Here is a 16,637-nt window from a genome sequence, read left to right as displayed (position 1 = left end):
GGCTACAACCTTCGGCCTGGCGGAGACAATGATAGTTTTCTTAGATTGAGGTTCCAGAGATAAGAATTTTAATGGGGGTCCGTAGCCTAATGCAGAACCAACTGAGGTTCCTTGAAACATTGACAATCACTGATGTAATTTACTCCCCTCATTTGCTTGTGGAGGTGAAACCTGTTGGTCACAGGACAACACTGCCATCTTGTGGCAAAAAGGATAACCAAGTGTAAAAAGATAATCGTTTATTTTTGTTCCTCCCCACCAGTAGTTCAACAATCAGACTGAAAGAAAAATAGACTGAAGTACACGAAATGAATGGAACTTTAGTATATACCACAATAATAATTATTATTTTTTAAATGGAGATAGCATAATGAATACGCTTAAGACTAATGCCAATATCTTGACCAGAGTTCAAGGGTAATAATCCCATGTCTGGGACTCACCCAGTTGACAGAAACTAGAGTGGTGGTGGTGTGTGTGTGTGTGTGTGTGTGTGTGTGTGTGTGTGTGTGTGTGTGTGTGTGTGTGTGTGTGTGTGTGTGTGTGTGTGTGTGTGTGTGTGTGGGGGCTGATGTTAGTGAGCACATGAACATGAACACAAAGTCCAATTAATTACCCATAAAACAGAATAATACATGGCTTCACGCACCACTTTCAATGACAATTCATTGTTCATGGAATTCGAGTGATCCTTTCCCACCTACAGGCTGAGAGGTAACAAACACCCAATGCCATTTTACTCACTGACAAAAGCTCAGAAATTGTCCATTATCTGGGGGATATACATATATATATATATATATATATATATATATATATATATATACACACACATATATAATATATATATATATATATATATATATATATATATATATACACACACACATACACACACATATATATACATACATACACCCTCCATACACGTAAGTTACAAATAATAAAAAAATGGGGGGAGAAGTAATTAAAGTGCTGTCTACTGACACAAACATACATAATTATCTCAGAAAGGTATTTATACAGCATGTTTGAGATTTTTAAAAATAACCACTTTTTTTCTGATTAGCCGAGTTCAGTGCATGAATAAGAATAAAGAATTTGACAGAAGATGTAAGGCTTGATTGCGATTATGTTTTCTGCGGAGAGGGCTGTGTCATGGGGAACATATTAAGCCTAATTTATGCTCTGTTGCACGTTGAAATAGCAGACCTACAAGCTCACAAGTAAATCTGCTATTTTAGGGCGGGTGGCGAAGCATACCGTAGGCTTTAGATGAGACGGTAAGACCCGACAGCCATCACTTAAGGGGTTACCAGGCATCAATCCGTCTAATAATCGCCAACATCGGCAAGTAAGCTAAACATTTTTCTTTTTTTACGCTAAAAGGGATATTCCACCAATGTAATCAATGGCACCTCAATTCCATCTTTCTCCAGACATTGCCAATAATCTCACCATTTATAAACACCCATAAAACATAGTTTTTTTTTTACATTTACAACAGAATATACATTATTACATGATTATTTTAGAGTGCTCAGACTTGTGAGGAAAAAGGAAAATACAATATACAAAAGAAATGAGGTACAGAGGTTAGATTCATGGAATACCCTTAAAAAAAAGGTGTACTATAGATGTAAACATTGCTCCAAACAATTACTTTTTGATCTCAAAAGTGGCCCTTCCTGCGCCTCAAATTAATGACACAATGGCATTTAAAAACAAATGTCGAGAGTAAAAGCTGGTTAGAAAAGGAACAAAATGATACTAGTTGGTAGTGTGGAGAGAGGGAGGCTTGTTTCTCCTGTATTCATTCCACGTCGTCGCAAAGCAGAACTGGCATTACGGTCACAAAGCACCACTTTCTATGTTACAGGACACAGTTGTCATTCTTGCAGCATTTCAGCTGAGTGGATATAAAAATATAGAAGATTTGAAACCCTGAATATATGTTCATAATGTGATTCCTCTGCAGCAAAACAAGACAAAAAAAAGTTACAGCTGTCCCACAACATGAATACACTTTCTTTTTTTCCTTTTTCTTTAAAAAAAACGTTTGCTCGCATCACTTTCGGAGGTGAAGGTGGTGGTGGGGGTGTATTAGACCTATTTCAACACGGAACACAGAATGGTCTATTAAAATGTTGCTGTCATCTTCATCATCATCAGTCTACATCCTTTAATCTTTTTCTTAAAAGCCTTATATTACCTCTGGGGTTGTGAAACAGATTTGCTAGGGAAAGAAGTGTGTGTGAACAGGTATGTGCGTGCGTGTGTATGTGTGCGTGAGTCATGGCATGTTTACATCAACATGTCTTTGTGATGCCTGGCTATATGCTGGCTCTTCTCCGAAGGCCTCCTGAAGCCCTTGGTGCAGTAGTCACAGCGGTGGGGGTAGTCCTTGGTGTGGATAGAAATGACGTGCCGCTTGAAGCCAGAAGCGTCCGTACTGTTGTACTCGCAGTATTGGCACTGATAGACTTTCCTGCCGCTGTGCGTCTTCATGTGTTTCTTTAACTCGGCCGGCTGCCTGAAGCCTCGCCGGCATCGCTTGCACTTAAAGGGCAGGTCCTTGGTGTGAAGGGACAGGATGTGGCGGCTCAGGGTGAAGGTGTCCGAGGCGTTGAAGTTACAGTGCCTGCACTGGTGCACCTTGTTGCCCTTGTGCGTCTCCGCATGCTTCTTCAGCTCTGACGGCCTGTGGAAGCCTTTCTCGCACACGTCACACTGATGTGGGAAGTCCTTGGTGTGCACAGAGATGATGTGGCGCTTCAGGTCGCTGGAGTTGGTGCTCTTGTGCTCGCAGTGCGGGCACTGGTGCGTCTTGTGACCCTGCACCATCTCTATGTGACGCTGCAGCTCCCGCGCGTCGGCGTAGGCCTGCGGGCAGTGGCTGCACTTAAAGGGCAGGTCGGCGCCATGCTTGCTCTTGATGTGAGTCTTTAAGTTGGACTGATCCGCACAGCGGAACTCGCAGTGCGGACAGTGGTACGGCTTCTCGCCTGTGTGGGTCCGCATGTGTTTCTTGAGCTCCGACGGGTGGCGGAAGCCTTTGGCGCACTCCACGCACACGTGGGCAAAGTTCTTACTATGCACGGCCAACAGGTGGCGGTTCAACAGGCCCTGCTCGGCCGTCTCATAGTCACAGTACTTGCAGTGGTGTAGTTTAGGCTCGCGGTCCTTGACGATGAGCTTGTCAGAGCCCAGGGGGCTGGTCTCGTGGTAACGCCTGGCGTACTCCGTGTACTCGGGAGAGCGCTCGCTGTGGTGGCTCAGCAGCTTGTGGCTCTCCATGTGGTTGTGGAAGTTGACCTTCTTGTTGGTGGTGAAGTCGCAGTCAGTGCACTGGTACTTCTTCTTCAGCAGGTGGTCCGGGTGGTTCTTCATGTGGCACTTCAGGAAGCCTCGCGAGCGGAACTTCTTCCCACAAATGTGGCAGGGATAAACGGTCAGCGGCAGGCCGTCTGGGCCGATGATCACAGCTGAGAGAGGAGATTAACCAGACAAGAGAAATTATTTTAAAATGATGGAAATTAACTTTAAAAACCATGTATGATTCTTCCTTTATGGCACTAGCTGTTCCTTTCGGGAACAGCTAGTGCCATGTCATTCCATCAACAAATATTTCCAGTTTGTTATTGGTTATGTTTAAGTCATTCATTTTAGTAGTCTTTTTGGTGACACCTCTGGTAGCTCCGTTGTCATTACAATGTCTGTCTATGGTCTAAATTGCGATTCCCAGAATTCAGTTTGAAACAAAACCACTTAAGTACCGTTCCAAAACAAATGCTGCAATATCCTAGCTGAGGATATTTTGGAAAAGCAACAACAACACTGTCTGAAACTGTATGTATTAACTTAAAATACATATAAATAAATGTGTCATTTTGATGTGGGTGTCAGGGCAGACATGCTAGTCTACGCCGGTAAACAATAAAAAAAAAAGGTTATTGTGAAAGATATACCAGTGAAAGATTATATCGTCTCTGTCGGGTGGAAACCATATATCATATATCCAAAACTGTTAAGTTTTCAAATTCAAAAATATCAAAAGTAGCAGATCTGCAAGCTCAAAGCGCGGCACGAACGAGCTTGCAGATCTGCTACTTTTGATACTTATGTGTGACGCTATAGTATGATCAAGTAGGGCATACATTTACGAAAAAATACAAAAAGTTAAAATATGGGGATAAGAAGTTTATGCCCGACCGCAACAATATAATAAGAGTATGATGTAAAATCCTGTATGTGAGTCACAGTGGGCGGCTGATCATACCAGTCTGACACTGCCGATTCTCTCCCTTCTTCTTCTTCTTGGGCCTAGGTTTGAGTGGGCGGTTCGGTCCGAGTCCGTCTCTGATCTGCAGAAAAGGCGTTGCTGTTCCATTCTTCACCGGGTCAATGTTGTTACCTGCACAGACACACACAGCTCATCACTATCCACACAGATATATTGTAATCAACTCACGAAAGCTGCTCAGACTTTTAAGAATTCAGTTTATTCTATTTACTTTTTTCCTATGATACTTCTCATGCTATGAAATAGGACTGGGCGATATGACTTCAAATCAATATCACGATTATTTCAAATTTTTGTCTTGATTAATTGACGATTATTTTAAAAAATATATGTAGTGAAAATAGCAGATCTACAAGCTCTGATCAGCTATTTTCACAATATTTGTATGCCACCATTGTACAACAAAATATAATACAGGGTTGAGTGATGAAACAGACCAATTGATTTAGATTTCTTTGTATCCTTTTTGTTGATATATAAGGGGGGGAAAATAAAAGAAAGAAATAAACTTGCTTTTCGATTATTCGGTTATATGTCAGTTATTGATCCTAAATATCGGTTTCAATATTTTTTTGGTTAATTGCCCAGCCCTACTATGAAAACAGTGTACATCCAAGCCGTAATGTTTTACCATAAGCATTTGCCCAGGACACAGGCACAAACATCTTGTTGCTTAGGGAGTCGTCGTCTTCCTGATCTACTACCACCTCCATATACACCTGCTCAGCCATGTTTCTCTCTGTATCTACAAACAGTCACAGAGACAACGCTGTTTTAACGCCTAAAACCTGACCTGGGGCCACTTAGCGGGACCTCCTGTCTGATGTTTGGGTTTTGGTCACTCAGTAGCAGTGGTGGACAAAGTACTCTGAACCCCAGCAACTTCAGTCAAAGTATAGATACTTCCTAGTCAAATATTAACTCCACTAGAGGTGAAAGTTGCTCAGTCAAATGTACTAGAGTTAAAAGTATTTAAAATTACAAATTGCGAAGTATAAATTATTTTTAATATAAATGCATTGCTGTATTGAAATCAATTTAAGTGAAAATAGCAGATCTACAAGTGACCTTGTGGATCTGAAGTACAGTACTCAAGTAAACGTACTTCATTACTGTCCACCACTGCTCAACAGCAGGGCCTGTTTCACACTTACTGGCGTCTTCGTCGTCATCGTCGGTATCTTCGTCGTCGTCGTCGTCCTCCTCTTCCTCTTTGAGCCGGTTCTTCACGGCCATGTAGACCATTTTGTCCCGGCCCACTCCCAGTCTGCCCGATGACGCCGCCTCCAGATCAGGATGGCTGTTGTGGTAATCATCCTCTGTTATTACCTCCGTTCCTCCTACCAGACAGAAACATGGGAAAAAAATACATTCCATGAAATTCATAGAACGCTGGTAGCTGCCAGGATACTTATTATTCGGGCATTGGTCGGTTGTATTAAATACAACCGACCACATAATTGCAACGTCCGTGGTTAGATCCCAACAGGAGATCTGTGTTGCATGCATTTCCCTCTCTCTGCACTCACTCAATTCCCCTTTCTCTACATTGACTGCGTTTACATAAATTAGTAAGTAGCCTTGGGAACCAACGGTTCTCGAGCCATGTGGCCCTTAGGTCAGGAGCCCATCTCCTGTTTCTGTTGCGTGAGGCGGCTTGATGTACAAGTACATCCCCCGGCTACGATGTACAAGTACACCCCCTGGACATGATGCTAATATGTTGCAATCCATCCAACCCTTGATGCTTAGTGCCCAGCAGGGAGGCATTGGGTCCCATATTTATAGTCTTTGGTATGACCCGGCTGGGCCGAGATCTCCCAATCTCAGGGCGGACGCTCTAACTACAAGGCCACTGAGCTGGAGATCTGTATTGCATGCATTTCCCTCGCTCTGCACTCACTCAATTCCCTGTCTCTCTACAGTGACTGTGTTTTCCACTAATAATCTGAATGATAGCTCAATGAGAATAAAAACATCACACCCATTGTGAGTAAGCGGTGCCAACTCTGTTTGATGAGTGTGTGCTGGTATTCAGGCGGTACTACTCTATTTGATGTGTGTCTGGCAGTGAAAGAGTTAAGATGATTTTTGGCCATTTTTACTTTATTAGATAGTAGAATGTAGAGCCAGGAAACAGAGGTCAGAAAGAAGGGAGACGTGCGAGACAAGACAGGAGTCGGATTGGAAGTCGGGTCCTCGTCACTCACAAGCATCTGCTCTGTGCAGTTGCCTCTCCGTGTGGGAGGAGGATCAAACCTAATAATAGTAATTGATTTTACTAAATAAAATAAGACAATTATCCATTCGTAAGCCGGGGAGTAAGGTCTGCAGAGGTTGTAACAACAACAACCTAATGGATTCTAGTGTGCAATGGCAAGATTCTCTACTGCCCCAAATCAGTGCGCGCACACACACACACACACACACACACACACACACACACACACACACACACACACACACACACACACACACACACACACACACACACACACACACACACACACACACACACACACACACACACACACACACACACACACACACACACACACACCCACCCACCCACCCCCTGGAACACATTTGTGTGACCACTTAAACCATTATTTTTATACTTTGGCTATTGAAAAATAGCAGAAAGCAGATATACAGATCTGCTATTTTTGAAAAATCTTTGTAACTCAAATCTTTGCTTCTGGGGGTCCCTGGAACAAGATATTTTCAGAAGGGGGTCCGCGGCCAAATACATATAATGTTGGGGGTCCTTGACATGAAAAAGTTTGAAAACCACTGATATAGCAACAGGACTTTTTTGGTCCTACCTTTTAGACAAAAAGTATTATAAATGTAACTGTTGTTTTACATTCCTTTTGCCTAATACAAATTTCAATCAATCAATCAATCTGTTTTTCAGAAAACTGCTGTAGGATTTAGAAGACATTTGGCTGAGCCACCGGGCTCCCCAACTACGGCTAAACTTTCACTTCACCAAGTATTCCTTAAACTTTTCAGTTTTTCACACACACACGCACGCACCTTGGCCAAGTCGTAAAAATGATATAGTCTAGACGATTCCACTTGCCTAAATCATCGTCAGCCTCTGCTTTGAAGATGTAGACTTTGATGACCTCCGATCCATCGTCCTCTTTGCTCTCCTCATCTTCCATGACCTCAGTGCTGATCTCCAGAGGCGTGTCTCCAATGTCCAGCTTCTCCCCAACCTCATCCACTGCAGTCATTTTTAATTAGATGTTTTTGTTATTCAAAATGGCGTGTCACCAAAGATTTAAACTATGCAATTGCATAATACATAACAAAAAAAAAATTATATCGTCTCTGTCTGGTGGAAACCTCACAGGTCCAAAACTGTTACTTTGCAGGATTCAAATTCAAAAACAGCAAAAGTAGCAAATATACAAGCATCACTTTGCGCTGCGTTTTGACTTGAGCCACGTTTCGAGCTTGGGGATCTGCTATATTTGATACTTTTGTGTGACGCTGTACTCAGTGTAGTATGATCAAGTAGGGCGTCAATTTATGAAAAAAAGAAGAAAAAAAGTTAGAATATGGAGATGGGAGGTTTCTGCCCGACAGCGACGTTATATGTAGTGGCCAATGTAGTGGCCAGCATTCAAATTCTTTCAACTCACGAGAGATCATGAGATAATCTTCAGAGCTGCTTCTGGCGTCGTCATCCTCGTCCGTCTGCAGGGCGACGGCCTCGGCTGGAAGCTCCTCGTGGATAACGGTCTCCGAGTCATCCTCCGTGACCATCACCTCCTGGGACACCAGCTGCTCATCCAGGGTGTTCTCTTGGTGCTCGGACAGCAGCTCTGCCACAAACACCTGGTCTGGCATAACGTGGTGATGGTGGTGGTCCGAGTCCTGGATGAGGTCTGAGGTCAAGACGTGGTGATGGTGGTGGTCCAGAGCCTCCTCTATGGCCACCTCTGTCCCCAGAATGTTCTCAGGCATGATGACGTTATGCTCTGAGGGCACCATGTCCTCGTGGCTTTCAACCCCTTCAGGTTGCAGTTCCTCTACGTCCACTTCAAGGCCTTCGACCACCTCCGCTTCCAGGCCTTCCACTTCCACCTCTTCCTCGAGGCCCTCCACGACGTGGGCCTCCAGGCTTTCGACGTCTACCTCCGTCTCCAGGCCCTCCACCACCTCCGCCTCCAGACCCTCCACTTCCACCTCAGCTTCTAGCTCCACTACATGGGTCTGTAGCCCCTCCACCACCTCCGCCTCAAGACCTTCAATGTCCGTTTCCAGGCCCTCCACCACGTGTGTCTCCAGGCCCTCCACTTCGAGGCTGTGCTCCAGGAGAATGCCCTCGTCGGTCATCACGTCGGACAGAAGCATGCCCTCGGGCACCGACACCACGATGTGTTCCCCATCGATATGAGCCAGGCCTCCCATTCCTGCCACTGCAAACACAAACACATTCAGTGTATCAATCATTTAGGGCTGCACAATTTAAAAAAAAATCACACCCAGTGTGAAGTGGGCGTCACAGTGATGGAAGCTCACTTTAATTTTTTTTTTTTTTTTTTAAGTGCATAGTCCTATTTATAGGTTATTAATGTCATCATGTGTCTCGCTAGCCAATCACAGTGCTGAATAGAGTCAGCCAATAGAGTCAGCAAATCACAGTACAGCTAGGGGTGTACTAATGAGCCAATCACAGTACAGCAAATGTGTACTAATGAGGTGTCCCAAACCCACTTATAGGGGCGGCTACACCGCCCAAAAGCAACAAAATTATTATCACGATAATTTTGATCAATATCGAAATCACGATTATTTGTCAAGATTATTCGATTGCGTTTAGTGATAAAAATATTGCTGATTACACTGTCACATAAACATACTGTAGCACTGCTTTCACATTCATTTTGTGCTACTGTACATGTACATTCCTGCTAATGTAGACATGTTTTAATCAAAATGTACACCTATACTGTACTGTAAATTCTGTGCATCTCAGAATGAATACCAAAACTTAGGCCTAGGCTACACGTATATGGATCTTTTTGTAAACGCACATTTTGGTGTGCGTTTGGGCCTTTCAGCCACACGCAAACAGTGTTTTTCGCTGCTAAAACGGAGAATTTTGTAAACGGATAAATATGTGAAGGTTTTCCAAAAGATCCGGTTCGCTCGCGCACTTTTGATGTAGCTGCACAATGAACGATTGGCGCTTGCGCTTGGTATTAATTACGCAAAGAATAAATGATTGAATTTCACGTGCAGGCTGACTGTACACATGCAGTAGCTAATAGGCTACAATATAATCAGACTGTAGCTCAAAGCACGCTCACACCCTGGCCTGTAGGCTACTGTACTGTACACTGTTGCCTATATTACAGTCAGGCAGTGACAGAAACCTCACTGCTGTTGTTCATAGTCAGATCCACATCACCAAAGCGCATCAGACGAACATCATTTTCATCCAGAATTGCTGCGGGTCTTTTTGACCCGTTTCCGAACGTTGTATGGTAAAGCCAACCACACGTTTCCACATGTGTCTTTAGTAAAGATGGCATGATACAAATTTAAGATTGGTTGTAGGCTACATTCATTTTCTGACGACTTGTGCCAAATTTAACAGATGAGCGTTCTTGATCTAGCCATGGTTCACATGACGCTCGTCTGTCACAAGCGTCATGGCGCTACTTGTTCCTGTTTTTTGAACATTTTACATTTACAACCAGTACATCTCCATAAACTTTCAAATTTCAAATATAAAGTGCTGACCCCACGGCCACGGATATTAAAAGTTATAGCGCCCCGGGATATTGAGAAAATTCGAAGAAAATGGCCGGTTCAATAAAAAACGTTTTTTATTGAACAATACGGAAGATAAGGGTTCTTAAACCTAGGCGCTTTAACTTTTAATATCCGTTGCCGTGGGGTAAGCACTTTATAGTTGAAATTTGAACGTTTATGTAGATGTATGGTTGTAAATATATAACATTCTAAAAACAGGAACAAGTAGCGCCATGACTGTCATGGTAAGACATGTTTCAGGGCTAGACAGTCTGCTGCTGATCAGAAATGCGCTCCCGTGGCAATGCGTTTCTGCGTTTTAATGATGTAATAATTGTTAAGTATATGATTTGAACATGCACGGTATATCTATATCAGACCTAAATTTACCCTTCAATGTCTTGTATATCCCAAAAATGACTGGATATCACAGGTTTTGTAGCCATGCCATGTGTAACAATTGTAGAAGTATTTGGACTTAAAATGTGATTAAAAATGTATATATGCATTTGGCCCCTCATATATAAAATAAATGTAAATATAAAATCTGATATAAAATTGAAACTTGCAGCTGATCAATGCGTTTCTGCGTTTACGTGTGGACAGGGATTTTTTTTTATCTTTGTCATGTGGACAGGGATCTTTTTAAAACGGAGGACTAAAAATATCCGTTTACAAAAAGATCCATATACGTGTAGCCTAGGCCTTAAAAGGGATATTTCACTTTCAAACATGTTTGGGGTCGTTTTAACATCTACTCAGGCTTTTGTAAGGACCCCAGGCAGTTTTTAAGTTGCTTGATTCAGTATTTAGATATTAATTTAATCAGACACACCCCCTTCCTATAGAAACCCATTGTAACTTCCAACTCTATTTTAACCATGATAGATTCATAGAAAACACCCATCATTGGTTCTGGTGACTCATACTGCCCTCCTAATACGTGAGGGGCCATGTTTTCTCTGTAACTTTTTTCATTTATTTCATTTTTTTATTGTATTTTATTTTTTCCATTTTCCTAAACATTTTGTGGAAAAAGTAATTGAAAAAACACGGCCCCCTCACGCATTACAAGGACAATATCAGTCACCAGAACCAAGGACAGGTGTTTTCAATGAATCTAACATGGTTAAAATGTGCATAGGAAGGGGGGGTGTCTGATTAAATGAATATCAAATATCTAAATACTGAATCAAGCAACTTAAAAACTGTCTGGGGTGCTCACAAAAGCCTGAGTAGATGTTAAAATGACCCCAAACTTGTTTGACGGTCACAATTAAAATTTGATTAATTGTGCAACCCTACAATCATTCCAAGAACATTTTGCAATATATGCAATTTATGTAGTGCATAGATGAATAGTAAGTAATGATAAAAGGACTCAAGAGAATAAAACAAAGACTACAGATGAAACTGTCACATAGGAATAATAAAACAGGGAGAATTGATAAAATTGGAATTTAAGTTAATTAAATGAAAGATTTACCATAATGGAGTTTTAGTTTTTCATTAAACAATGGTCAACAAACTCAAAAAGAAGGAGGAGACGATTGACAAGAGAATTCTCTGTGCATCAACTTAAATAATACGTGGGTGTCTTCCTATTAAATTAAAAACTATTCTATTGCAAAGCCCTGGATTTATGATGAAAAGCGCTGTTCAAAACGAGACAGTCAGTCACTCAGTCTACTCTGTTCACCTACCAAGATCTTGCATGATCATTGCATGGGGCATCTTCAGCTCCTGTGTGTGCAGCTCCAACACCCCCCCGCCTTGGTCCATGTCTTTTTTCTCTCTCTCTCCCAGAAAAGAAGACTGAAACATACAGCATGGGATTTGCATAACACACTTCTTTGTGTGTAATTCAACATCAATGTGACGACAAGGACTGACCAGACCGACTAGTCAGACGGACCATGAACAGATGCATACCTTCACATTTGATATGCCAAGGCTCTTCAGAAGGAAACCAGTAAGGTATTAACGGCACTCCCTTCCATCTGCAGTCATCATAGTCCTGCATGCAAAGGAAAATACAGAACACGGTTGTCATACATTTAAAAAAGGTGCAAAAGCGAAAAAGACTAATAATGACAGGGCTTGCCTGTTCAGCCTTTAACTATGGATAAAATAAAGCTGCACAAACAACAACGGACATCTTTATAAATGCTTATAAATGCTAACAACTAACAAGGGTACTTCACAAGAACAATGTTGGTGTAAGTAAGAGCTCCACTGATTTTTTTCTTCTTTTTACATGCACAGAATTTCAACTATGACCCAACTCTAAAAATGTCTCTCTGCATAAGTTTCACTTTCACCATACGTCACCAGGAATGTCAGGCTGTCCTGGCCGGTGATGATTGTGTTTCGTGATGCCATGCACATAGCAGCATGAGCTGTGATTGGTCTACTTTTGAAGGGGCAGACATATATTGTTGCTGTCTTTGTAAATTAATGCCCTATATTTTGTCATTCTAGAGTCACTGAAAAGTAGCAAAAAATTGCCAATCTACAAGCTCACAAGGGAAAGTGAAAGTGGTTAAGTGTGTCTGTGGGTTTTATAAATGAACCAATGACAAGAGCTTGTGATTAAATAAGTGAATAACTTACACTGGAACCATTTGGAACACAGCTTTAACAGAACAAACCATTTTGGACAATGGACATAAAAGGTTTGCAGTGATGAAATACAGACCAACCCTGTCCAGATGGCTTAGCTAACAACCACGCTGTAAAAATGACAAATAAAGTAGGAGCAGCCACTCCACATCAGCTTACCCTTGCAACGCTTAATACTGGCTGATAAAAGAAAGAGAAACCAGGGTAATGAGTGTGCATGCATGAAGAATGCAACCCCTTGTTAGTGTTAAGTATGGTGTTGTAATACAGAGCCCAGGATTAATGACACTTAAAGCGGCAAACCATTACATAAGCTTTATGTCCTCTCCCGACGGAGGGGTAATTGTAACCTGGGATTCGAACCCAGATCTCCTGTGCGGGAAACCCTACCCAACATCTACCGCTCATGCAAGAGGGAATACACTGTTTGTTGGCCAGGGAGATTTTGGGCTTATGAGTGCCAGGCAGGGCACTGTGTCAACCAGTAGGTGTCCTACTCCTACCAGGCACCAAGGTAAGAATGTCTCAATGGAAGAGTAGGGAGACCACATCCAACCACTGGAAGTACCAGTTATATTGTATTAACTACACATTGGTTAAAAATAAACATTTTATTCATTAAAATAAGTTCCAGATAGAAGCTTTTAACATGTGTGTCTGGCTTAGAACTTGGCATATATGGATATACAACAAGTCAAATTCAGTGCAGCAACATTTCACTTGTTGTGACAAGATATTTAGTTTGATACAAACATCATAGCTGCTGTTTCAGCACCATGTGTGGGAGCACATTTTAAATGGCACGCTGGATATGATGACCACATGTAATTGTCCTGGGGCAACTTTGACACCTGCATGAACAAACCAAACATAAAAACGCATCAGCCCACTAAGAGCAGAGCGTTTTAAGTTAAAGGGATATTTCACTGTTTGGGGTCATTTCATCGTCTACTCAGGCTTTTGTGAATACTGAATTTGCTTGATTCAGTATTTAGATATTTGATATTCATTTAATCAGACACGCCCCCTTCCTATACAAACCCATTGTGACTTCAAACTCCATTTTAACCATGATGGATTTATCGTAAACACCCGTTCTTGGTCCTGACAACTGATATTGTCCTTCTACTGCGTGAGGAGACCATGTTTTCTCAACTACTTTTTTCATTCATTTTTTTTGGGGGGGAAATGAAAAAAAGTAATTGAAAAAACATGGTCTCCTCACGCATTAGAAGGACAAGATCAGTCACCAGGACCAAGAACGGGTGTTCTTCGATGAATTTAACATGGTTAAAATGGAGTTTGAAGTTACAATGGGTGTGTACAGGAAGGGGGCGTGTCTGATAAAATGAATATCAAATGTCTAAATACTGAATCAAGCAACTTAAAGGCTGTCTGGGGTGCTCACAAAAGCCTGAGTAGACATTAAAATGACCCAATGACATGTTTGAAAGTGAAATATCCCTTTTAATACACGACGGCGAGTGCTTCCAATCCAGAGCGTTTGGGGGCAAAGCTCTTGTCTTTCTCCCATGTCCCCCTCAAGTTAGAACACAATTCTGTTTTTTTTTTAATATGCCTATGTGGGCCTTTAAAGCACTGGTTCGCAACATGACTGACAGTAGGAACCAAATACAGGTCTGTAAACTTGAGTGTACAAAATGTTAAATTAGCACTGAGGATTTTACAATGTAGATTGGGGTCCCAGACAATATAAAAACGCCAACAACAATCGTATGAATTAGGGCTCCGATGCCTAATGCATATCAAACTAGGGGGTTCTTGAAATTGACAAGTTTGAGAATCACTGCTTTAAAGGGTGTGTGGACTCAGTGGCGAACTTCCTTCCTCTGCCCAGTGGCTCCATCCTGTGCGTTTTGGGAGCACTACATGCTCCTCCTCCACCAACCTGAAGCATCATCATCATCATCCATGCACACACTTGGAGGAAGTTCATCATCACAGATAACAAGGGGTCTGTTGTTGCCCTCAGGCTGCCTGGACTGATACATGTAAGCCAGAACCACTTTGTTTTTTTTTAGTCCAAATGGGTCTCTTGCCGGTCAATAATGGGTCCAAAAATACCATCAGTGGCTTTAAAGGAGCAGGAGATACTTTCGTCATTACTAGTGGGTTATCTTATCAAACTCTATTCTTGATATAAAATCCCGAATATCTCCCTTGCTATTCGTGACTCTTTAAAGCAGTGGTCCCCAAACTTTTTAGCTAAAGACCCAAAGCCAAAAGAGACATTTGACATTTGCCCGGGACCCAAACAAGTGAAAATAGCAGATCTGTAGATAAGCTATTTTCACCACTTCTTTAAACATTTGTTTTCCAATGTATGGAATTTCTTTGATTTTCTAATGTATGAAATTCTTTTGACATTTTTGGGAAACAGTGCTTTACACCATTCATCATCAAGACCCAAGACTCTCTGCAGCAAAACACACGACATGCCCCGAATTTATGGCCGCCAATGAAAGCACTGCAAGCATTATGCAATGAACAGCAGCCTGGCTAGCTGGTTACCGCCCTGCCCTCCACCCACTGCTGCTAACAGCTAGCCACCATGCTAGCCACCCAGGCTAACAGGGCTGCTCCCCCGCCCGGCGCCATCTTGTTTAGCCAAAATAGCTAACATATGCAATGCGAATAAACCGACACCTCGCCGCTATTCAAACGGCGTTAATACCCCAAAATGCACCAACACTGTGCAAAAAAACACACAAAATGATAATAAAAAATAACCAGCCAATGGTATCTTCGTCAGCGTGTATTTTCTACACCTTTTATTCGGCTGCCACAGCAGCAACCGTCTGGCTTGCGTTAGCTAGCGTGCTAACGGCTAGCCCGCGGTTATCTTCCATGTTGTTCTGGGCGCTCGGGCTCAAAGAGGCCCGCTGCGGCCGACTGGGCCCCCGCGGCCGTTTCAATACGCATTTCCAACGGATTGCGGGTAATTTTACCTGATAACGAAGTGTGTCCGAGTGTCGCGGTGGTTTTATCCCCCTTGTCGGTTCAGTGTGTTGTACGTGGGGTTTATTTTGGACGGTAAGCTAAGTGCGGCCTGCTGGTTTGGATCCCCGGGCGCTCTTTGCTAGGCCTCGGCCAATCAGGTCGCTTCCTGACAAACCGAAGCGTACAGACCGCATCCCATGGCCCGGGCGAATGGCCGCGCCGTGATTGGGCGCTTTGGTTGCTCCAGGCAACCGCGCCGGTTAGGTTCCAGTGTTGCCAGGTCGTGCGAGACAAATAAGCAACCAGGACTATGAAAACAAGCCCAAAAGAAGCAACTACAACAACTACACATGAGCACTTCATCGGCTATTTGAAAATAGCCGATCTACAAGCTCACACTTGTGAGATTGTAGATCTGCTCTTTTTAAAAACTCTTCCAATAAAATGTGGAATATTTTTTAAACATTCTAACAACACAAATGCTCGCTGCGCTGGCACAACTATTTCATGAAAATATTTGAGAATCACTGGTTTAAAAAACGTTTTGGGAAGCAAGCCCAAATATGCAAGTACACTTTAGAAACAAGCCCCAAAAACCGCAACCAGTAACTGCCAATATTTACACGCAATATACAGAAAAACAAGCTGAAAGTCGCGTAGAATAAGCGGACATGGCAACACTGAACCGCGCCGGTTAGGTTTACTTCCAGACCCCCGTTCGTTTTGTTAAGAAACTAGTTTTTAAGCTCAGACGCTTCTGAGTTTACACAAGTCTAAAAGGTGTTCATGTTTAGCTACTAACTAATTTATGTGAATATGTACAACTGGAGTTTGGTTTAATTATAGTTGAGGGCCGCTAGTGGTAATGCTTTTTTTTAATGCTATGTTGATGAATTGAACATGGACCTCAATGGAAACAAGTCCACAGGGCTTTTTTGTGTTAATCATTTTAGACCACGTGTATGACTGTACTCGT

The 16,637-nt window shown here is 42.4% G+C and overlaps 1 protein-coding gene across 2 annotated transcripts; it reads right to left on the bottom strand.

Moving 5' to 3' along the window:
* Positions 1-904: 904 nt before the first annotated feature.
* On the bottom strand, positions 905-15,805 carry znf711 (zinc finger protein 711). 2 transcript variants are annotated; one of them, XM_080416028.1, is made up of 9 exons: positions 15,670-15,805; positions 12,011-12,095; positions 11,782-11,893; positions 7,957-8,736; positions 7,389-7,535; positions 5,458-5,643; positions 4,935-5,048; positions 4,280-4,414; positions 905-3,485 (listed from the first exon to the last, which is right to left on the bottom strand). In XM_080416028.1, exons 3-9 carry the CDS (start codon positions 11,858-11,860, stop codon positions 2,305-2,307), a joined length of 2,622 nt encoding a protein of 873 aa, XP_080272154.1. In that variant the 5' UTR covers positions 11,861-11,893; positions 12,011-12,095; positions 15,670-15,805; the 3' UTR covers positions 905-2,304. The 2 variants fall into 2 exon arrangements, with proteins under 2 accessions (XP_080272154.1, XP_080272155.1); XM_080416029.1 differs by lacking the exon at positions 4,935-5,048.
* Positions 15,806-16,637: the final 832 nt, after the last annotated feature.

This window comes from Gymnoscopelus braueri (genome assembly GCF_963280865.1).
Source record: "Gymnoscopelus braueri genome assembly, chromosome: 20".
Lineage (NCBI taxonomy): Eukaryota > Metazoa > Chordata > Actinopteri > Myctophiformes > Myctophidae > Gymnoscopelus > Gymnoscopelus braueri.
The sequence above is the reverse complement of the archived record's forward strand: the minus strand, read 5'-3'. Positions and strand labels throughout refer to the sequence as shown.

Excerpts from the sequence above, each read along its gene's own strand:
- znf711 (XM_080416028.1), bottom strand. The coding sequence starts at position 11,860 with ATGGACCAAGGCGGGGGGGTGTTGGAGCTGCACACACAGGAGCTGAAG. Across the intron at positions 7,536-7,956 it reads AGATTATCTCATGATCTCTC|TGGATGAGGTTGGGGAGAAG; the intron begins GTGAGTTGAAAG and ends AAATGACTGCAG. Across the intron at positions 3,486-4,279 it reads GAATCGGCAGTGTCAGACTG|CTGTGATCATCGGCCCAGAC; the intron begins GTATGATCAGCC and ends CTCCTCTCTCAG.